The sequence below is a fragment of the Elgaria multicarinata genome, chromosome 5 (genome assembly GCF_023053635.1).
Source record: "Elgaria multicarinata webbii isolate HBS135686 ecotype San Diego chromosome 5, rElgMul1.1.pri, whole genome shotgun sequence".
In the NCBI taxonomy this organism is placed as follows: Eukaryota; Metazoa; Chordata; class Lepidosauria; order Squamata; family Anguidae; genus Elgaria; species Elgaria multicarinata.
The window spans coordinates 89921910-89945164 of record NC_086175.1 but is presented as its reverse complement, the minus strand read 5'-3'; the positions used below and the strand labels follow the sequence as shown (position 1 = coordinate 89945164).

The 23255-nt window shown below is 44.9% G+C and overlaps 1 protein-coding gene across 2 annotated transcripts in view; it reads left to right on the top strand.

The window, feature by feature from the left end:
* Window positions 1–23206, top strand: part of IGSF3 (immunoglobulin superfamily member 3) — a 123032-nt gene extending 99826 nt beyond the window's left edge. The window contains exons 8-12 of one of the 2 annotated variants that reach the window (XM_063126789.1): window positions 9290–9700; window positions 12724–13131; window positions 18541–18966; window positions 20356–20625; window positions 22835–23206. In XM_063126789.1, the coding sequence (XP_062982859.1) occupies window positions 9290–9700; window positions 12724–13131; window positions 18541–18966; window positions 20356–20606 (1496 nt within the window). In that variant the 3' untranslated portion in view covers window positions 20607–20625; window positions 22835–23206. Of the gene's footprint in view, window positions 1–9289; window positions 9701–12723; window positions 13132–18540; window positions 18967–20355 lie in introns of both variants that reach the window. The other variant, XM_063126788.1, reaches the window with a different exon arrangement.
* The last annotated feature ends 49 nt before the right edge of the window (window positions 23207–23255 follow it).

Genomic DNA, 23255 nt, shown 5'->3' with positions numbered 1-23255 from the left:
TCAACCACAGTTTGCATAATTACCTGCAACACAGCACGGATTACCATGTTGTCCAACCCCAGCACAGTGCACGGCAGGGGTGATTTCTTCTCCACACCACAACCCATGGCTTGTAGTAGGGGTTGTAGGGTGAGTAAAAAGTCATCCCTGCCGCACATCACATCAGGATCGGACAACACAGCAACTCGTGTGCAGTCACACTTGTGGGGGCAGAAGGAGAAGCCACGACTTCTTTTACCCCTGTGATTGTTGAACTCCCCCAGTGTGTACTGGGGTGCAGCAATGTTTTGCTGAGCTAAGCATCTTAGTTAACTCAGATGCTGCTATTTACAAGACAATGGAAAGATTGGGAAATAACCTCGTCTCCTTTTAAGAATCTGCTCTGATGGTTTTCTGTAGTTTGTTTGTGCTTTACTGGGGAAGGGGTGTTTGGAAGGGGAAGAAGCAGGGAGTTGTTGTTGTGAGATCCTCAGGAAAGAGTTAATGTTGTCATATTTACCAAGAGGCTGTGCTCCCCTCCCCTCCCCAGTAATTCAATCATTTTGGCTTGCTTTCAGGCAATAATTCATTGTTACTGAAACACTACCGTGAAGTGACAAGTTAATAACAGCACTAATAATAGTAGCAGATCGTAATGTTGTTTCCCGTGCTCATACTCTCATTGCACCATCTAGCCCCCCGTGTTGCCTAATGCAATTTCCAGTATTGTTAATCCAGTTTGAGTAAGAATTTTGTTCTGCTGTGCACGAGAAGAACGCATGCAGGAGCCAGGCTACCATGTACCTTAGGGAGCTAGCCACATTATTTGTGTCCCTGTCCTTCATTGTAATTACATTATTTTTTATTTGTCCTTGATTCTCCAAGAGAGTAAATTAACTTCCTTGTGAACTATTCCTCCCTCCTTGTTCTTTTCTGTAGTCCTTTTGTAGGAAGGATTGCCCCCAATATGACTTCTGCTTGCTTTCCTATTTAATTATTTCCAAGAGCACCTTCCTTGCCAACTACATCTGCCAACTTCCTTTTTTAAAAAAACACGAAACCAAAACACCCTCATGACAGTACATAAACTGCCATCACCAAACGGGTTGCATTTTGGGGGATGAACTCTTAGATTACTTGGATATGACTGTGGAAACTCTCCAACACTGACTGTGGAAACTCTCCAACACCTTCTTAATCTTTACCTGTCTTATGGGGAATAGAGCTCCAGGCAGAGAAGCTATAATAATCATTTCCTTTGATGTGAAGACTAGCTTAGAAACTTCTTTGTCAGTCTTTTGGCAGCAGATCTTGTGGGAATACCAGTCCCAATATGCTTCCCAAAGGGTTGAGCATTGCAAAGCATAAGTTTGTCTGTAAGGAACTTCATGCATTAGAGCAGAACACGGGACCGGGCATGTAATTTTCTGTTTGGAGAGGCATTCATATCTCTGAAAGCATGCGCTAAAAGCTCCTGGAAACCTCAACCATATTTTATTGCATATTTTCAAATGGTCTTCAGATGTTACAGATCTGTGGTGGAAACCTATGGTCTCTCTCAGTCTTGCAGTTTCACATCAAGATTAATCGGACTAACCTACTGTGCGTGTGTGGCACTTAGACACAATTATCCTGCAATTCACAAGAGCCTCTCTCTACTTTTTGTTGTTGCTTATCTTATTTCCTGTCCTTCTCTTACATCAAAAGGCCAAATTCTGTCAGAGGCTCTAAAAACTAGGGCATGCACTGGGAAACTTCGTAATATTTCATAAGTTCTCTCCAGGAGTAGGCTGTCTTTGAAGATTACTAGCCTCTGGGGAAGAGTGCCTTCAAAGTGGGACAAAGCCGCCTTTGACTCTCCTCCCCTCCCCTCCCCTCCCTGCGCAGATGAGTAGTGTCCCATGGGACACTGCTGGATTTTGGCACTGTTCTCTCTGTACTTCAGCATTCTCTCTTCCCTTTCTCCCATCCCAGCTCCCCTTTACTTGTTCAACAATTCCTTCTTCTTTATTTTATGGAACATTTTGCCAAGGGGGCCTTGAGCTGGATTAATTTTCTTGATTTGATGAATTATGGGAGAACAGCCTGCACTCTGTATCTGGAGTTTATCTCCAATGGAGAGCTCATGGTAGTTGATTTTTTTTCTTTCATATTTTAAGATACCCTTCCCCAGCCTCATGCCCTCCAGATGTTTTGGATTTCAACTGCTATCCATCCCAGATGGTATGGCCAATCATCAGAAATGCTGGGGGTTGTAGTCCTAAACATCTGAAGACCAACAGGTTGGGCAAGGCTGTTAAGATAACATTGAAGAACTTTAAAAAAAGAAAAAGGAAAGGAAAATCTTAGATAAACTGCTCTATGTGTGACACTTCTGCCTTTAAGATCTAAGTGGGTTAGCATCTATCCCCATTTTGAAGGGGAGGTAGCTGAGGGCACATCTACATCATATTTATTTTAGGAATGTATTGCCCCATGGGCAACGTATCCAGTCACTGCTGCCCTTTGAATGCTGGGTTGCTGTGGGTTCCTTGCCTGTCTACATGGTTGATGGAGACAATACAGTGCCCAGCAAAGGCTGTGTAAACACATTATTGAAATTCTAGTGCTCATGTGGGAGTGTTCCAGGATAAAGAGGTGTGACCTTTCCTAATGCATGTACGCAGGCATTTTTTACTTTGGAAATTCAAATTCCAGTATAGGAGGAAGTAAGGCTATATACCCCAGTTGCTGGGGAACATAGGCGGGAGAGTGTGGTTGCACCAGGACTTGCTTGTGGGTCCCTGTTTGACAGCTTATTGGCCACTATATGAACAGAGTGCTGGACTAGATGGGCTTTAGTCTGATCCAGAATGGCTCTTTTATCTTCTTAAATTTCTTTAAACATAGTGCTCTTATTGTCTACTTAGCTAAAGTTTTGAAGATGTGTTCTCAGATAGAGAATGGAGAGGAAAGGACAGAGATGACTTGCTGTGAAGAAATGCCATATGTACAAATGATGTTGTTCTGTAATGTTTATTTTGTGTGGCCTCTGTAAGGCTGTAATGTATCTGTATAGGCCTGAGGCCTAGTGTTGTTGCTGTTAGGGACAGAGAGAGGGACTATTGCTTTCAATATTTTTGGATGGGGGCTAGATCATGTAAATTCAATTTTGATTGATGTGGGAAACATCAGACTCTGTTTGGCTGGGTGTTTTTGCTAGGTTAGACAATTAGGGATTCATGGTGGGTGGCCAGTCAGGGAGGGAGAAGGTTTGCTGTGTGGTGTTTTTTTATTATTGCATTTATGGTATATCCTGCCTTTTTTCCTCCAAGGAACCCAAGACTGCATTCATAAACCTCCTCTCTGTTTTATCCTCACAACAACAACCCTGTGAGGTGGGTTGGGCTGAGAGTTTGTGACTGGCCCAAAGTCACCCAGTGGGTTTCCATGGCTGCGTGGGGAGTAGAACCCGGTTCTCCCGACTCCCAGTCCAACAGTTCAGCCACCACACCACACTGGTTCTGGAAGATCTAGGAGAAAGTGAATAGCTAAGAGCTAGTGAAGATCAAGAGTAGGGAGCAGGGAGATGTGTTATGCTAGGAGGGTGCCTTAAGATCTTGCCAGAAGAATGTTACATAAGCTAGCATTAATTACATAAATGGTTCAAGGAGACAGAAATACAACTTTGGGAGTCAAAGGAAGACTGTACCCAAGATCTGGACCTGGTTGTAAATATATATGGCCGGGATGAAAGTTTAGGGAAGTGGCCTGAAGTCAAATGAGATATTAAGAAGCATGTAGCAGCAACAATGACTCTTGAGTCCTTAAGAATTGTCAGTAAGCTTTCTTTTTGTGAACTGTCCAGGGAGCTTCGGCTATTGGGTGATATAAAAATGCAATAAATAAATAAATAAATTTTGGAAAAACCCCAAATATTCCCTTATGTGCAAAATAACCTTTTAATAAACCAACTTGTTTTTTAGTTCAAACTAATTCTGTTGGTGTTGGTGCCCATATCATGCCTAAGTCTCTTATGGCAAGCTACTAGAAGGTTTTAAAGTATTCTGAGAGTATTTGTGGCTGTGGAAAAGGGTTGGGTTATGGAGCTCTGAGTTATAGTGTCAGGGAGTCCCTTAGGCCCTGACATATAAGCAATTTGCTAGAAAAATAGAAGCCCCATAGGTAGGATTGCCCAGTAAAGGAACAAATTCCCCCATACTTGACACCCCAAATTATCCATTGAGGAAGTAAAATAGGATGATGTTTTAGTAGATTGGATGATTGCCTTGTATTTAGGTGTCCCTTGGGCAAATCATGAAATTCCTCATCTGTGTAAAAACAGGAATAGTGGCCACACATTAAAAAAGGAGGAGGAGGAGATCTACAAAGACCACACAGAATCCTTTCATAACATTTAGTGATTACTCTAATAGTGTAACCACAAATTCCTATTGACTTTCAATACGCTCATTGCCAGCTGCAAAACTTTTCAAAGAAATCTAAAACGTATGTTAACCACGTATGTTGGTGATTAAAGTTCCTCCCTGGTATTTCTGCAAGAGCAGGGAAGTGGCCTGGGTAACATTTTGCAGCCATTTTGAATATTCAGCCTCCATTTATTTTGAATATTCAACCCCTATGTGACATCCAAACCTGGACGCTATAGTTATCTGGATTAAACCACCCACAGTTAATGTACAATTACTAGTTGGGTTAACTGTGGGTTGTATATCCCACGAATAACCTGAAGTGTGGGGTTCAGATGTCACATAGGACAGGCTGATCGGGTGGTGAATGTTCAAAAAGGTTGCAGAACACACCCAGCGCATGCTGCAACAAATTGTGGGTTAATTAACTCACAATTTGCCATCAGTACAGCCCCTGTATGTAAGTGGGGAGTTTGAAACCACACAGACAAATTCCAGTCCATAATTGCATTTCTCCTTGCCAAATTCCCTCAGTAGCTTCTTTTACTCTTCACTTTTTGTCCCTAGATGGGTTTGCTGTTTTCGTGTGCTGAGGGACAGCAATTGCATTTTGCTCTAGGGCTAAGGGAACAATGGCTGGTAGAATACCAGTGCTGGAGGCTAATTTTAAATCCCAGATGTAACCAGCCTGGGCTTGTTATGCCTTGTCAGAATTAAGCAACCTTGCTGCTTAGCCTAGATATAGTTAAAATACTGGCATATCAGGTGGCGCTGGTATGCTAGTGATGTGCTCTCCAACTCTGACCGGTGCTGTACCATACCTTTAACTCTTTGCTTATCTTTATGTTATCCAAGCAGTCATGTAGCGAATGGGAATAGAAACAAGCAGGCATGATCATGGTTTTCCTAAGATGCCTATTTCCCTAGTATTCATTGGGTAGGTGTCGCAGAGGAGCTTTGGTTTCTTGACACCTTGCCAGCAATCAGGAGTTAACTGTGTTGCTCCACACCATCACTCTATAGGAGAGACAGCAGCTGACTGATTCTCTTTCATGACTACAAGCTGAGCCACCTAAAACAGGGTAGCAGCCATGGCTTTTGGTATGCATGTTGTATGGGTACCTTTCCAATGCATATGTATCTGCACAAAGCAGATTGTGCAGCAAGCTGCTCTACCTTTTGCGTCCCTCCCCCATGTCTTTTTCTTACAGCTTGAATTGCATTGAACCCAGTCTGTTTCTGTCTACCCTGGGCCTTAGATGCGGACTGGCATTAGAGCATGATTCCATCATAGGCTTCAATGATATGGGCAAGAATAGAAAGTCAAATTTGTCGTTGATGCCTATCATTGTATAACTCAGCATCCTCATTTGCTCCATGCCTGGAAGGAGTAATAGTTTCACCCCCTAGCAAGTGCTTAAGTGGCACATTGCATCTGTCCTGCAGAATACGCTCTCTCTTTCTAACACACACCATAATGCTGTGGTGTGTGTTAACACAGTGCTGTGGCAGGATGTGTGCTTCAAGCCTGTGCACTGCCTTTAACATGAGTCGGAACCTGTAGCTGTGTGTGTGGTGTAGGGGTCTCTAGCATTATAGAGCTATTCACCCTTCTAAAACCTGATTCTTTCCAGATGTTGTGACCTCCCATACTCTTGCCATTGGCCATGGTGTTTGGGACTGATAGAAGTTGTCATTCAAAACATCTGGGAGGTGATAGGTTGGAGTAGGCTGTTGATGAAGCTAGAAAAGAGAGAAACAGAGCTGCTAAGCAGTAGCATGGTGGCTGAGAGGTGAAAGCAGCCTTACAGGTGAACTGGGCAGGTAACAAGAGATCATCCTGAAATTAGGACCAGCTCCAAAATTTTAGTCGCCCTCACAACAAGGTGCTAACAGTGAACCTCCTGAAGGTGGAGGCGGTGAGACATGTCTGATCTGCCACCCATTGGAGCCAACTCTGCTTTAAATATTTATTTGCAAGGTTGTTTTTATTAATGCTGTGCCGAAAATTTTAACCCTTACATTTTCGGCATTTTGTGAGGGGGGAAATGAAAACTTAGGTGAGAGAGGTGAGAATTTCAGAGGATTTTCTCCTTGAGGAGGAGGACAGGTTTTCCACATACCTTTTTAAATGTAACCAGTTGTTGAGGGGTTTTCTTTCTTTCTTTTTTAAAACAAACCCCCCCCCCCCATTTTCAGGAGCCCAGGAGTGCTTACTGAATGCTTATTGGAGAGGGAGAGGTCAAATGGTCTCCAATAGGCATTTAGGAAGAACTGCTGGGCTCATCCAAATGCTGGAGGCTGTGTGTGTGTGTTTGAAAAACTAAAAAATTGGAAGAATGGCCCTCAACAAAGGGTATGTGGAAACCCTTTCCCACTCCCGAAGGAGAAAATTCTCCAAATTCAATGCCTCTTTTGTGGGGAGAGAGAAAGGTCCTAAAAATAGGGGGCAGTTTTCGGCCCAGCACTAGTTTTTATAGCTTCTTCTCTATAATTCAAAACAAATTTCCTCTAGGCTTTGCAGTGCAGGGCCACATGGTGGTGCAAAGCCAATTGTTTAACCCATCACAACTTGGTGCAAATTATAGAATTGCAGGTTCTGTTTCCAGCCAGCACACGTGTGCACGTGCACACCCATGTGCATGCATGCTCAACAAGAGACTGCCAAGACAAACTGGCGACTACAAACCGTCCTCCCATTTTCCCAACTTATAACATAGAGCTTAAGCAAATAAAACTCAAGTGAGGGGAGGGAACCTTAAACACTCTTTTGTGCTACAAGGTGCAGTTGCCACATATTCCCAGTGCAAGAGGGACAAATAACATGCTCAGTGTGCCCATGGGTGAACAGGCATAACGCCTGTGCTGTGTATGTGGTACTTTATTAACAGATATAGGCTGCCCATTTAGCATATACAGTTACTATAGCAACTGAGGTTTCCTTAGCAACAGTGCCAGAAAATAATCCGGTACCAATTAAAAATAAACTGTTAGCCAAGGGAGGAGGGCAGTGGTGGGAAGAGTAGAATTTCTGTGAATTGGTCCTTTTCCCTTATGGCTTTTTCATCGCAAGGACTCCAAGCACTGGTGGAGACATGAAATAACCTTTTCCTTCTTGGAACCAGCCAGGAAGGTGCACCAGGTCATGTTTCCTCCTCTTGGTGGTTGAGGTTATTCTCCTAAAATTAATAAGGTGGAAAGTATCTACTCAGCAGTATGAGCCTAAGCCTCCCCATTAAAAAAAGCTCCCTAGAGAGAAGAGATGAGGGCTCCTTTCCTCTTATATGTCATGTCATTGCATAGCACAGCTATCTAGTCTTTATTAGCATACTGATTAAAGCCAGCAGCAATATAGGCTCCAGGGGAACTTCTTAATGTGTTGCCAGGATGCATAAACCCTGCAAGATGTATTAGACTGGTAAAGTCCTATTGTCATGAGAACTCCTTCTTTTCTTTCAGAATGTTTTGTGCATACCCATCTTTCTATTCACTCCAAAGCAGCCTGACAGGCAGGGGTTAACAGAATGGGGCTTTCAAGACTCAAAAACATGCGGGACACACATTCCATTGTATTGAAAATAAACAGGATTACATTTATGGCAGATGGGGGGGGGGTTGTGAGAGAGGGGGGGAGGGGGGCGAGAGAACAAACCACATTATAGTAAAGTTTTGCCTTGAGTTACAACATCATGAAATTCCAGGACTACAATTCTATGGCGCTATGTCACTCTAAAGAAAATTGTGATTTCATTTTTTACAGTATCTCTTGCTCTAAACAGCACTTTAGGAATAGGCACAAGTCAGACATTCTTTGGAAGGAGAAGAGTTTATACAATTGATTGGTATATTCTAGGTCAGCCTTCCCAATCTGGATCACTCCAGATGTTTGGGTGACAACTTCTATTATCTCTGTCCATTGACCATGCTGGATGAGGCTGATGGGGGCTGTAGTCCAAAACATTAGTGAGGCACCAAGTTTGGGAAGAGTGTTCTAGATATTTGCTAGGGTGGGAGTTATATAGGGGTCTCTAATTTTCTTCATTATCCTCTGAAATGCAAATGTCACTTTGAAGTTTGTTTACATTATCATTTATCCTGGAATAATGACACAAATAATTCCAGATTCTATTTGAATAACCCCCTGAATGTGTAAGCAAAGGCCAAAACAAGCTGAAAGGAAGGAAAAGAGCTCTGGTAAAACAGTATCTAATTACTCACCTTTTGTCTTAAGAAAGAAATTCAACATATATATATATATATATATATATATATATATATATATATATATATTGTTGTCTTCTATATGATCAGATTTCTTGACCATAAGACAGTCTAATGGGAAAAGCTCAGGTGTGTAACTCTAAAGAGGGCTGGACACCAAAATGTATAGAGAAACAAGACCTAACAGACCCATGGCACAAGTAAATGGGCTAAATGTGCCAGGCAGTTCTTGGTTACCAGTTGACAATGTGGGTGTTAGAGGACTGGAGTAAATCTGAGGAATCACACAAATGAGCAAGATGCAGAAACAAAGCAAAAGTGATGCTCAAGGATTCCACACTCAGGAGACTTCATTACAGGTAGGGCTTCATGTCAGTCTTTAGGTGACTGACATAAGGAAAAAGAGTCACTATAGGCAGGAAGATATGTATAAATAAATATGGATACCATAAAATATTCCCAGGCTGGTTGGTTGTGCTAACACAATTTTGAAGCAAAGGTACTCTGCACATGTGTAAAGGCATTCCATAGATAGGATAAAATGAACAAGGAAATAAATAAAAACTAAGTATTTGCTTCCTGTGTTAAAGAAATGTAAGTTTTTGTTGTCACTTTAACTGGTCCTTCTTTTTCTCTCCTTTCTCTCTCTCCCCCACCCCCCACCCCCGTTTCCCCTGCAGTGACAAAGCTGCAGGTTAGCAAATCAAAGCGGAGCATCACCCTTCTGGAGAACAGGCCCATCCCCCTGAACTGCTCTGTGAAGTCTCAGACTAGCCCAGACTCGCATTTTGCTGTTCTGTGGTATGTCCACAAGCCCTCTGACACAGATGGGAAGCTCATCCTCAAGACCACCCACAGCTCTGTGTTTGAGTATGGCACCTATGCGGATGAGGAGGGCCTGAAGGGGAGGCTGCAGTTTGAGAGGTCATTGTCCGGAGGGCTCTTTAGCCTCACGGTCCAGAGGGCCCAGGTCAGCGACAGTGGCAGCTATTACTGCCACGTGGAGGAGTGGCTGCTCAACCCCAACCACGCCTGGTATAAGCTGGCTGAGGAAGTTTCAGGTCGGACTGAAGTCACTGTCAAGTTGCCAGGTAACATGTCGCTAGGGCTGTGCAGGCCTGGGACAACCCAGGGAGCCATGGTGGTGTCTGTGTTTTGAAGGGCTGTATCTCACCATAGCCTACGTTTGCTCTGGAATCGAATCAGTTTTTTCGAGGGTGCATTTCATGTCCAACGTTGTGCCCTGCATCTAATGCCCTGCTTCTGAGCTACTACCAGCTACAAAGTCCTGCCTGCACACTATAGCCCGGTTTGCACATTGCAAACGAAGCAAAAGTGAGGGAGCATGCTGACTCCCAGTTGCCCACCCACTCCCAATGAGCTAAACTCACTCTGTACGTGGGTTGTTGTCCATGATGTCCGAACCCGGAACTGTTGAGGGAGGAACAATGCACACTTGTAACACATGGTTTGTTCTTGGGTTACAAGTGTCGATTGTTTTCCCTCAGCAACCCACAACTTTGGTTTCAGATGTCATGGACAACAACCCAGGGTCAACATGCCTGCGAGTTGTTTAGCTCAACGGGAGTAGCCATCTAGGATCCAGCATGCACACCTGCTCTTGCTCATTCATTGCTATGCAGGGTATTTTAAACCCTGCATAGCCATACCAAAGAAGCCAGATTACTGTCTCTTCTTCAGCCTGTCAAATGAAAGTTAAGCTTCTGTTCTCATCCTATTCATATAACCTAGCCTACTGGATGCTTGCTCTATAGACACATCCATATAGGAGCTTCATTGCAGCCCCATTTCCATTCTTCAGTAACCACTGGAAATCCAGGAGAGTGGATTTGGGGGAAACGAAGGACGCGATGTTTCTGGCAGCTGTCATATTCGCATCACATTTATTTCCTGCATGTTTGGACTGTAGCAGCCAGTCCACAGTCCAGAATTTCCTCTTTCTGCCACACACACAAGTGTTTCAGGTCACAGCAAGGCAGTTTGTGGAGAATCCCTATGAACCTTTCTGTAGAAGGGTCATGGGAATGCTTCTGTTTGTAATTGCAGGAGTCTAGACCAACCTTCCTCACCTGGTGGCTGGCTGGGGATAGTTGGAGTCTAACATATCTGGAGGCCACCAGGTTGTTGAAGGCTGGTTTAGATTTTCATGGCCCAAAGTTCCCTTGAAAGCTGTTTTTGAGTGCTTTTATCAAGTAACTGTTGAACAAGGCTGGTTGAACATGGAAAGGTGTCCCTTGCATGTGTGCTCAAAGAGGCTTTGACAGAAGGGAGACTGTCCCTTATAATGCCTCTGAGATGGTATCTCATGGTTTAGTGATTTGATGACAAGCTATGTGTTTGCTTGGGGGAGCTCTATGCCAAATTCCTCTCCCCACCCACCCCCACTCCCAGTGGAGCACTGGTTTCTGTTCTTGTTTGCTGAGCCCTGTAATGAAGAGGAAAGCTGGCCGCTGAGGGGCAATCGTTTCCTTGACAGGAATAGAAAGTGGAAGAAGTAAGGAAGTGTTGAATAAATCATTGAACTGACAGTCAACAAATAAAGAAGCAGAAGAAAGGTGAAGTCTATTACCTGGGAGAGTTGGCGATTTCCACCAACTATGCACTGCTCCAAAAAGTTTGTGAACGTATAAACGTGCTGTCCTTGAAGGACAACTTTTTCCCCCCTACCAGTTCCAGCACAGTTGGGAATTAACTGGGGCCCACAAGTTTGACAATAGGAAGAGGGCTGCTTGCTTCCTCAACTTTGAGATATAATCGCCACCCTTATTATTACTGAAGTACGGGGGAAAGTATTCCAGAAGTCAGACTAAGAGGTGAAGGTCTAGGCTATATAGTCCCTGGGTTTCTGTGTGTGCCATTCAGCTCCAGAAGATAACAGTAAGACTTGGCTAGTCACTAGTACCAGGTGTCGAAGGTGCTGTGTTGAGAGCTTCAGGCAATATTTGCTGTCAAGTAAGCCATGTCGTTTTCCATTTCAGTCCTTGCATTTAACTTGGAAAGTCCTTTCAACCTCAGCGATACAGAAACAGGCTATATCCAGTATTCAGTAAAAGTCAGGACCATGCTATCCCCGGCAGGCATGGGTAGGCATGGCTGGGCACTTGTCAAGGGTGTGCATCCCACCAGGGGCCCACGCCTCTTCACCGTTACTACCTGCTAGTTCGTCTGCCTCTCATTGGCCCCGTTCAGACAACACGCTAAATCATGCTGCGTAACCATTTTGTGGTTACGCAGCATGATTTAGCGTGTTGTCTGAATGGGGCCATTGTGAGCCAGACAACAGTGGTGGTGAGGAGGAGGAGCAGTACATGCCACTGCCTATTTGCTCACTGGCTCTCTACCAGTCAAGCAAACAAGTGGTAGCAGTGACAAGAAAAACAATGAGGATCAATAGCAGCTGCTGGTGACAATGGTGGTACGAAGGCGGACCCACTGAGGGTGTTGTTCAAGGGTCCTCCAAAATCCGGAGCAAGCAGTGTATCCAAAACATCCCACTGGCATCTGGTTAACACTGTAGAGCAAATTGCACTAAATCAATATGAACTTTTATTTAAACTAGAATATCTACCTTGCTTTCCCCCTCCAATGGAGGCACTCCAAACAGCAAGCAAAATCCAAAAAACTTACATAATAAACCACATAATGAACATTGTGAAATAAATAACATGATATTAAAGTAACAGAGCTCCAGGAAGCCACTCTGGAGGAAGTTCTGTCCTGTTAACACCAGCTGTAAGGAAAGTTCTTAATCACTAGTCGTGCTCCAGATAGTCTGGTTGGTACATTTGCAATCTCTAAATCTTATTAGTGGATGTTGCGTCTGCAACACACGCACCCCCCTGCACTCACTGTGTGAGCGCCCACATTGCCTGTCTTTCCCACTGCATACATGGAAGGAAATCCCAGAAACAAGCTAAATCGCGTGCAAAACACAAAGTAAACCAGTGACCCTCAGCTGGAGTGACTTTTTTTTTTTAAAGAAAAAAATCTTAGGTAACACCATGAAAACAGATACCGAAACTAGAAAAGGAAGAGTGCTGTTTTTGTCCTGTTGTGGTGCCAGTTGATTATTATTTTCTTGTCTTTTTCCTAGATAACCTCTTGGAAGTGAACCAGACCCAGAGGAACCTAACAATTCTAGAGAATGAATGGGTGACATTAGAGTGTCTGGTCACCAACCGGAGCAGCCATGCTTCCCAGTTGTCTGTGGAATGGTATGTGTGGAAATCTGGCCACCCTGAGAAAGAAGCCGTTCTGAAACTGACCCGCCAAGACACCCTGTTGTATGGAGAGCCGGCAGCGCGGAATGACCTGAAGAGGCGGCTGCGCTTAGAAAGCCCCTCTCCAGGCCTGTATCTGCTCACCATCCAGAACATGACTGTGCAGGACAGCGGGGCCTACGATTGTCGGGTGGAGGAGTGGCTACTGAATCCCACAACTACCTGGTACAAACGGGCAGAAGACCTGTCTGGGCTGACGACAATTACGGTGAAGCAGCCAGGTAAAGTGATTATGAACCTGAGGCTTTGGGCCACCAGTGGAGAGAGCGAGACAGAGAAGCTCAATTACTGCTCACTGCAACTTAGCCCTGTGAGATAAATTGCTGTAGGATTGCCACCTAAAGTATACACACCACTCAGTGATGATATTATTATTATTATTATTATTATTATTATTATTATTATTATTATTATTATTATTATATCCCGCCTTTTTTCCTCCAAGGAACCCAAGGCGGCATTCATAATCCTCCTCCTCTCCGTGTCATCCTCACAACAACAACCCTGTGAGGTAGGTTGGGCTGAGAGTCTGTGGCTGGCCCAAAGTCACCCAGTGGGTTTCCATGGCCGAGTGGGGACTAGAAACCAGATCTCCCGACTCCCAGTCCAACACCTTAGCCACTGCACCACACTGGCTCTTAAGAGTTACCTGGCTATCTAATCAGCTGCTAGGTTGAGCAAATAAGTGTTTCCCCTAGTTTGGAATACAGGGCCAGCAGTTGCTCATTCTAGATTCTGTTAAATGGGAGAAGCCAAGGAAGGGCATTAAAGTCTCAACAAGCAAGGGTCTGCCTGCAACAAAACGTGGCTGGCTGGGAGGAGCCTTTGAAGGCCCACATTGGGCCAGCTGTCAGCCAGCCTAGTCCTCTTAGACATGGAGGCTTTTCCAGTGTGGGAAAGCTCTCCTGAGGAGGGGTGGCGGTGCCTGTAATCTTTCCCTCCTCCTTTCCATTTGTTTCGGGTGATTACACATTTTTCCTACTTTGGGTATTCCCCCTCCCCTTTAAAATTATATGTACTTCTACAAATTTCAGAATTTCCGCGATCATGCTGGTACCTCCCTCGTACATTGGTGGTGCCGTTTTAGCTTCATATGTATTGGCGCTCATCCCTGAAGTTGCCAAGTAGAGGGAATGATATTTGGCAATATCTTGCCTTTGTATTTTTAGCTTCATTTCCTCACACCAAGCTATGTGCAGTTAAGCTCCTGGGATGGAGTTGGTAGTAGCAATAACTTGGCTACCTTCTCGGGGACTTTCTGTAACTTTTTTTTTTAATGTGGAGGGAAAGGTACAGTAGTCTTCCAGACACAGAGATTCTCTATTATGATTCTGGAATTTGTTATCTTTTCCCCAGTACTGAGGAAGGGTCTGTCAACTTTTCCACCAAGATTTCTGTGTCCCTGACCCCAGAGGTTGGCCAAGGGCAAATGAAGTTTAGGTGTGTTTTGAAAATAAGGTCAACTTGTTTTGATTTAATGTATTTAAATGACTTGGATGTGTGCTTCTAAAATAGCTTTCTATTTACAAACTCACATTGATTTGTTGTGATCTTCTGGATATACTTAATGGGAGATAATTTTAGGGTTTAGAAGCTTTCTTGGGTGTTCAGGTTAAAGATTTAATCTCAGAGTTCGTAAGAAGTGCAAACCAGGGAAAGAATGCAGCCCTAAAAGAGATAAATGACTGGAGAGGCCTCGGTGTGGAAAGTCTGACAGTAAACTATTGACAACGCCACTTTCCACAATGGAAATACTTTAAATTAAGTGAATGAAAGTACAAAAGATATTTTCAACAACTAGGGAAATATGTAGCTTTGAGTACTGAAATTAAGGCTGCACATTTTCAACTAGTAGGAATGAAAGGGTGCGATTTGGTGTGTGAAATACCCTTCAAGTCAGCACATCTGTGCTTAGGTACTTCACACAGAGCCTATGTGCTTCAGCAGGATTTTTGCCTATGACATGTCCATACTATAGTTTGCAAATATCAGCAGACTGAATAGGGTTTAGCAGGACTATAATCCTTGTGGGCAGGATTTGCACTCTGAAGAACAAGCCATTTCCTGGGAGCATATGAAAATCTTATCCATGACATCTTTGCTAGAGAAACTTTCCCCCCACTGTTCCAGGTATAGAAGAAAGCTCTAAGTTCTCTGGGGGAAGAATGCCTCCAGGCAATAATCATTATGAAGTCTGCACGCATTAGAGCTAAGCTTCCAGATTCTCCTTTTGGGCTGAAAGTTCTCAGATGGCCTGTTAACAGCCTCAAGATAGACGAAACAAACTGATCTGAGGTGAAAACCTTACAGCTACTCTTGTGCAGAATGGAAAGTGGCCGAGGGGGGGAAGGGGGGGAGGGAATCAGCAGTTTAGGTCTGAAAACCCCCACAAGCTTGTTGACTCACTAACAAGATTAAAAAATAATGAATGTCGCCATACTTCAGCAAATCCTATGTCCTGTTCATTTATTTCTGTGAATTCTTCCCTTCTTCCAAAAACACCCTTTGGGACTGATGATTAAACTTACCAACCTTGAGGCCAGTGAAATGGGGGCCATGCCTGAAGAGGGAGAAGACTGAACGAGGCTTTTAATATACAGTTGGTTGCATTCTTAATTATGCAGCAAAGTGCTTTTGTTCTCCATAAGCACAATATGAATGGATAAGTATTACCATGAGGTTACTAAGAACATCCTTATATCTTTTCCCCTTGTGTCTTGGAACAAATAATACCAATGCACTATTTTCCTCTCTCTTGCTGTGCTGGTTACTATATGCTAGGCAGGACCCGGCATGTGACTGGTCACACTCAGAACATGCTAGCCAAGAAAATGCTTTGGCTGTATTTTTGTGCCAGTTCTTATGTCACAGGCATGACATCACTACTGGGTCCATTCCACACTGCTCCAGTAATGGTGAAGTTGCATAGGCTGGGTTGTATGGGAAATACCCACATTGTCTGCCCCTTAGTCAGGATCCCCTTCATTTGAACATTAATATTTATATACTGTTCCCCATTCAAGAATTTTAGAGAGGTGGGCAAATAGAATAAAAGAATAAAAACAGAATATAAATACATTAGAAATACATTTTTAAAGAAACAAAGTGCAAATAAAACCGTGATCATTAAGGGAAGGCTTCCTGGAACAACATTTTAAGGAGGTGCCAGAAGTAATACAAAGTTTTACTGACCTCCAGAGGCAGGGAATTCCATACAAAGCGGGCCACTACACTGAAGGCTCTTCTCCTGATGGAGACTCTTCTCAGGGGAGAAGGCGCTCTCTCAGGTATCCTGGTCCCAAGTTGTTTAAGGCTTTGTACACTAGTACTAGAACCTTAAACCTGGCCCGGTAGTGAATAGGCAGCCAGTTCCCTCAGCATGGAGTTGCATGCTGGAAAGGGGCAGTTCCCACCAACAGCTGAACTGCTGCATTCTGCATTAGCTCCAGTTTCTGGAGCAGCTTTAAGGGCAGCCCCACATAGAGTACATTGCAGTAATCCAGTCTTGAGATTACTAATGCCTGTACCACCATGGCTAAGCTGTCCCTGTCCAGGAAAGGCCATAGCTGGCAAACCAGTTTAAGCTGGTAAAAGGCACTCCGAGTTGCCATGGCCACTTGTACCTCCAGCGACAGAGATGGATCTAAGAGTACTTTCAAACTACCTGATCTTTCAGAGGGAGTGCAACCCCATCCAGAACAGGCAATGAGCCTATCTCCCGGACTCAGGAAACTTACCCACAGGGCTTTCATATTGCCAGAATTCAGTTTCAGTTGATTGGCCTTCATCCAGCCCATTACTAAGTCTAGGCACTGGTCCAGGACCTGCATAGCCTCACCTGATTCAGATGTCACAAGGAGATAGAGCTGCAGATCATCAGCATATTGATGGAATTTAGCTCCAAATTCCCTAATGACTGCTCCCAGTGGCTTCGTATAGATGTTAAACAACATTGGGGACAAGATGGTGCCCTGTGGAATCCCATAGTTCAATTGCCGAGGAATTCACGCAGTGTTACTCTCTGAAAACAGCTCCATAAGTAGGAACAGAACTACTGTAGCACAGTGCCTCCGATGTCCATCCCATGGAATCAATTGAGGAAGATACCATGGTTGATGAGAAAGCCGATGATAAATCAAGCAGAATTAACAGGGTTGCACTCTGTCTGTCCCTCTCTCAATAAAGATCATCCATAAGGGTGACCAAGGCTGATTCAGTCCCATAAGAGATCGAAACCCAGACTGGAATGGGTCTAGATAATCAGTCTCTTTCAAGAGTGCCTGTAGTTGCTCTGCCACAACCCTCTCAAGTACCTTCCCTAAAACGGGGGTGTTTGCAACTGGACAGTAGTTGTCTAGTGCCATTGGGTCCAGGGTGGGCTTCCTCAGGAGAGGTTGCACTACTGCCTCCTTAAGGGCAGCAGGGACCACCCCTTCCTGAAGGGAAGCATTTATCTCCACCTGGACCCACCCAGTCACATCCCCTCGGCTTGCTTTTATTAGCCAGGAGGTACAGGATTGAGAGGGCAAGTACCATGTTCACACCCTCTGGCTGCAACAACTGGAAGTGATCTCACAAAAGCAGGCAGATGGTGGCATCAGACACCTCAATTGGAATGCACTAGCAACAGCATCAAGCTTGCTGTGGAGACAAGTGATTTTGTCCTCAAAGTGCGATGCAAGAAGGTCACGGTGGGACCTTGGTGGGGCCAGGGGCCCATTTGCCGGGGAAGGTGATAGCAGCCCCCGGACCGCCCGGAAGAGCTCTGCTGGATGGCTACTCGAGGACGCAATGGAGGTAGCAAAATAAACCTCCTTTGCTGCCTGCACTGCCACGCAATAGGCATGATTATGTGCTCCAGAGCATGCTTGGTCATCTTCGCTTTGAGGCTTACGTCATTTGTGCTCTAGCCGATGACCAGCCTATTTAATTGACCTCAGCTTCCCGGTATAACAAGGAGCAGAGCGGGCTCTACAGGGCTGGAGAGAGCACTCAGGTGCAACAAAGTTGATGGCCTCTGCATCCCACTGTTTACAGTGAGCTTCAGCTGGATCACCAGCTTCCTCCACCGTCCTGGGTTCCTCCATTACTAGAGGGTAGCAACAATGCCCTCCCAATAACGCAAGCGCCAGCCCTTCCAACAGGGATGTCTCCAGAGAATCTCCCAGTTACACAGTCAGCAACTCATTTTAATGGTGGTTCTAGGAGTTCCTGGGAGGCGTGAGCGTCTTCCTATCCTTCTAGGAAGTGTCTTGATTGGGACAGAGGCCAATTTGTCACCAGTTTGTTCCAATCAGTGCAATAAAAAGGGCTGTGCTCTCCACCCTTTGGTTTCCCTGCAGTCTCTGCCTTGACCTAAAAGTCTGCACTGCATCCCTACAGCCTTTCCCCATTTTTCTTTTGATCTCCTAGCCCCCATGGTGTAGACAAGAAAGAGCCCTTGCGGGCAAACTGTTTTGTGCTAGTTACATTTCAGGGAACTCTTTTTCGAAGGGAAACTCCCTAGAGCTACTCCTACTTTGATCATAATCATGCCTTGTGCAAAAGCCACATCTCTTGTGTTTGTGCATATGCGTCTGTGCAATGAAAAGAAGCTAATTGATCTCGGTACTTGTTTCCAAACTCTTCAGATGCTACATTGCAAGTGGATACAACCATGGCCAACCTCACTGTGCCAGAGCAGGGACATTTCCATTTGGATTGCAACATCCTGTCCCTCTCCAGCCAGGATTCCCGCTTTGCTGTAACATGGTTCATTGCGAAGACCAAGGAGAGGGGTGGCAATGCTGGTCGCAAGGACAGTGAAGAGAGAGAGGTCTTGCTACGAGTAGGCCAGGACTTCATCTTCAGCCGAGAAGCCGGCCTCTGGGAAGGCAGGCTGCGTTTTCAAAGGCTCTCGGCCACGTTCTATCGATTGACTGTGTTGCAGGCAGGTGCTACAGATGCTGGCAATTACTCATGTAGGGTGGAAGAGTGGCTTCCTGACCCCAGGGGAGTGTGGTACAAACTGGCTGAAGACGATTCTGGCCCCATAGCAGTTTATGTGCAAGACACAGGTAAGGTGATGGTGAGCATTCTTGGGGGCAGTTGATTGGGACATATGAAGAGTCAGTGGTAATATGTGAGAACGTGCGTGTGTGTGTGTGTGTGTGAGAGAGAGAGAGAGAGAGAGAGAGAGAAATCAGCTGAAGGGGTCCCAGGATATTAGCTAGTGGGGTGGATCATGGAATTTCACATTCGTACGCGAGCCAGAGTGTATAATAACAGTGGTCCCTAAATGCTCTGACGGCACCCACTCTTGTCAACAGTAGTATCCAAAAGGCTAGCACTTAGCTGGATCTTCCTTCTCATTCCTAAAGGACATCTCTGTTTGTACGTTGCTACCATCCTTTGCCTACTCCCACACTACTCCTAGTAACATCTGCAACTTTCCCCCATGTGTTTAGGGTTCATCGCGAATTATGTATGCTAGGCTGTGTGTTGCTAGTATGGAACCATCCTAACCCTATGAACCAGCCTAACTATATGGGTGGAAGTTGCAGACTTTACTGGTTGCAACGTAGGAGCAAGTCACAGGAGAATAGCAGCCATGCCGTTCTGGGTAACCTTGAAACAAGACTTAGATTTTTCCTGAAGCAGTTGGAGGAAATTTGCATTCAAGTGGCACTGAAAGAGAATCTCTGGAGCCACTAGTTTTTGTCTTTAGCCAACATTACACCTGCTACATTCCTAAAACAAAACAGTCAGAAACCTTCAGTCAGATTGCCATGAGGGCCAAGGACTCCTAGAACCTAGTATGACCTCTCCCTTTGTTCTCCAGTCAGTCACACAGTGAGGATCTGATTCCAAGCATGATTATCATGACACTATCCTCCTTCTCCAAAAGCTCTCAGCTTACATTTGTGCCTATGATTTGTGCCTTTGAGCCTGTGCTCAAAGACTGTATTTTTCTTTTAGGGTTTAGTCCTATTCGGACAGTTGTAAGCATCCAACCTCGAAGGCTAACAACTATCCAATGCAGGGCGGATGGCGCATGGAGGGGATCCTCTCCTCTGTGTTCTGTCCACCTTGCCATTTTTGCTAGATGCTCGACTTTGAGCACCTAGCCGGGGAGCTTCAGAGCAGGACCGGAGGAGGCTTGAGACAGAGATCCAAACATTCACTCCTGTTTGGTGTCATTCCATAGGCCACACACAAGGTCAGCCAGAGACCGCTTTAGTGTCTGAGGCATAAGATCCAAGAGGCAACCTTTTGTAAAATTATGAAAATAAATAACATGCAATGTCTTTTGGCTTTAGGCAGCTGCCTCACTGCACGCGCACGGGGCTGGCCCTAGCCACAAGTGGGCTGTTACTGCTTTGCCGGGTGACTGCTAGGCTGCTGTATACCTGAAATAAGTGTTTGTTGCTCCGAATGTTTATTTTTGCCCCTTGCAATTTTTTTAGGTTCCTCTCTGCAGTCTGTCATCTGTTCCAACGACTCCCTCTTCTACTTCGTCTTCTTTTATCCGTTCCCCATCTTCGGCATCCTCATCATCACCATTCTGCTGGTGCGATTCAAAAGCAGAAACTCCAGCAAGAATTCCGAAGGCAAGAACGGGGTCCCCTTGCTGTGGATCAAAGAGCCGCACCTAAACTACTCACCTACTTGTCTGGAGCCTCCTGTTCTCAGCATCCACCCAGGGACTATAGATTAAACAGGAGTGACCAAAAAAGGTGAAGGTGCACCTGGAACCCAAAGGAAGTGTGTTTTGTTGTCTTTTTATTCAGCATCTGTACATTTTGGATCCCAGCTCAGCTCCACTATGGTGTTCCTGTCATTGTTTGGGACTGGAGGAGCTTGAGAACCCCAGAATGCCTGTGAAGACCCAGCCAGTGGCTACGGGGTGGTGGAAGGTCCATGAGTTCACTGTATATAGTGGATTTTCTTTCACCCAATCCATCAATTCTTATTGTTTGTCCTTTGGACTGTAATTCTGTTGCTCAGATATGTTTTGTTCTTGTATTATGCAGAGGACAATCCCCAGAGTGTATTGGTTTTGGTGGGGCTCTGGTTGTGCCAAAGTGGGGCACTTTGTTTTTGAGGAAGCTTGTTTTATCAAATGAGTATAATTTTACAGCCTCTTCGTATTGGAGAGGGCCAGAAAGAACTGGGCTGGCTACTTATTGCTTTGGAGAACATAGAACCAGAACCACCCGCTGCCAAGCAACAGGCAAGTGTTGTTTCTGCCAGGTCACACGGCCTCTGCCACCCTTCAGTCTCTGGATAGTCTTGATTCCTGTTGAGGACTGAAAATGCATAGAGGGTGGCTTTGCCATTTGCTTCACAATAAATTGCTTGTTCCAGTTTGCAGTCCAGCAAAAGCCTGTGTGTGTATCACTGCAACAGAACTTTCTAGCCTTTATGCCCCCATTCCTGCTGCCTATACAATTCTGTTTACTAGAAAGGCACACAGTTGCCCTCTGGGTCTTATTAAACTACACTGCCACAATTTTTGAGACTGCAAGGACAAAAAACCTGGATTCCTGATTCTCGAGACATTGAGACTGACCAAAGTAACGATTAAGGAAGTGGGGAGAAGATGGCTGCCCCTCTGAGCAGGCCTGGCTTTGTCACGGTTTTGGGATATTGAAACCCAGGATGAAGAAAGTGTGGACATGTTGAACAACTTTGATTTCTCGTGTAAGTTTCATTTCCAAATGCACTAACTACACAAAAGAACTTAATGCCAGGCAAGAAAGGATCTGAACAGTCTTCCTTCCCTCTTGTATGTGCGTGTGCCATTTTGTGACTTCAGCTTTATTTCTCCAGGTGCAACACCCTTCACCTCCATTCCCTACAACCCTGCAAAAGCCACAATAAGTGGACTATGAGGAATTGCTGGGTCAAAAACTGCTGTTCTTTCTGTGAAAGACATTGTGTTAGCAAAGTAAATTGGGGCTCAGCACAGGCAGGGCACCTCTTTTCCACCAGAGTAAGCCAACTTCTGCTGTGCTGCATAGGAAATGCCTGCTGTACGTGATGGACTAGCTCTATGGGCTCTCTGGTTCTAGGCTGAGGGACCGGGAAACATGTTTCCCAGAAAATGGCTATTTGCGGTCTTCCTAAACGTCTTCCTGGCACAGCTGGCCACTACCAGCTTCACAAAACAACTGAATCTATGTACAGGCACATGGTGCCCACATGTTCTGCTGCCCTGGCGGGAAGGGGCAGCAGGTGGAGGTAGGGGTGGCAGCAGAGCAAGCTCTCCCTGAAGAGTGAAAAAATGGTCTTGCAAGATTGGCCCCGTTGGAGCACTCTGTGGGAATAATGCATTAACCTTAATTAATGGTGCTTTATAAGTCTGTGCAGCTTTTTGTCAGATGTTCCGCCATGAGAGGAATGTGCATGTCCAACTCACTCGCTCTAGGGGTAAATTCACTGTATTTATCCCCAGCTTTAAAGTTCTGAAAAGCATCTCCTGTCCTTAGAAAGGAGGGGTTTGTAGCATTCCAATAAAGAATCAAGGATGTTCCCTGCTCCAAATCTGCCTCCGCAAACTATTATTCCTCGATAACCCTCCCCCCCGCCCCTCTGTGTGTGTGAGAGTGTGTGTAATTTGAAAGCACATACACCTTCATCCTCCTGTCTGCGCAGCGTATTCAGAAGGGAGGAATCAAAAAGCGAATGGGAATGAAGAGCTAAGCAAAAAAGAGTTCCTAGCTTGTGTCTCTTGTTTTATAAATGTAAAATGTCCTGTACATATACTGCTTTGGGGCAGAAGCTATAACTCAGTTCAGCTCTTAAAAATGAAGCGAGTCAGCAGGACAATTCTCTGCCCCAAAGAACATGGCTCTTTATCTTTGCATTGGAAATCTATTGAACTGACCTAGTAGCACCAGTTTTTTCTCCACGTAACCAACATTCCTTCCCTTCCCCTCCTAGCGCCTTCTGTCTCTGGAAAGCTATCCCACAGCGACCTCCAGTGGCCATCCGTTCCGATCTGCAGCTGTGGACTCTTGGAAAACATGCAGATGTTTATCAAAGCCAGTAGACAAAAGTGGGAGGATTGTCCCTTAAGCAGCATTGATGAGCGCACAAGATCCACCTTCCCAATGACTTGTCCATTGCACTGCCCAGTTTGGGACAGTGTTCCTTTCTAAAAGGTGAACATTGCCTGTAAGAAGAAGCTTTAACAAAGCTTATTGGACAACTCTTTCTTTACCCAGAGGAAAAGGAACAAACTACCTTTGCATGATGTGGGGAAACAGTTTGGGATTTTTTTATTATTATTATTAAAAAGAACTTTGTACCATGTTGCACTAAATGTTTTATACAACACACCCGAGAGCTGTAGTAAACTGTG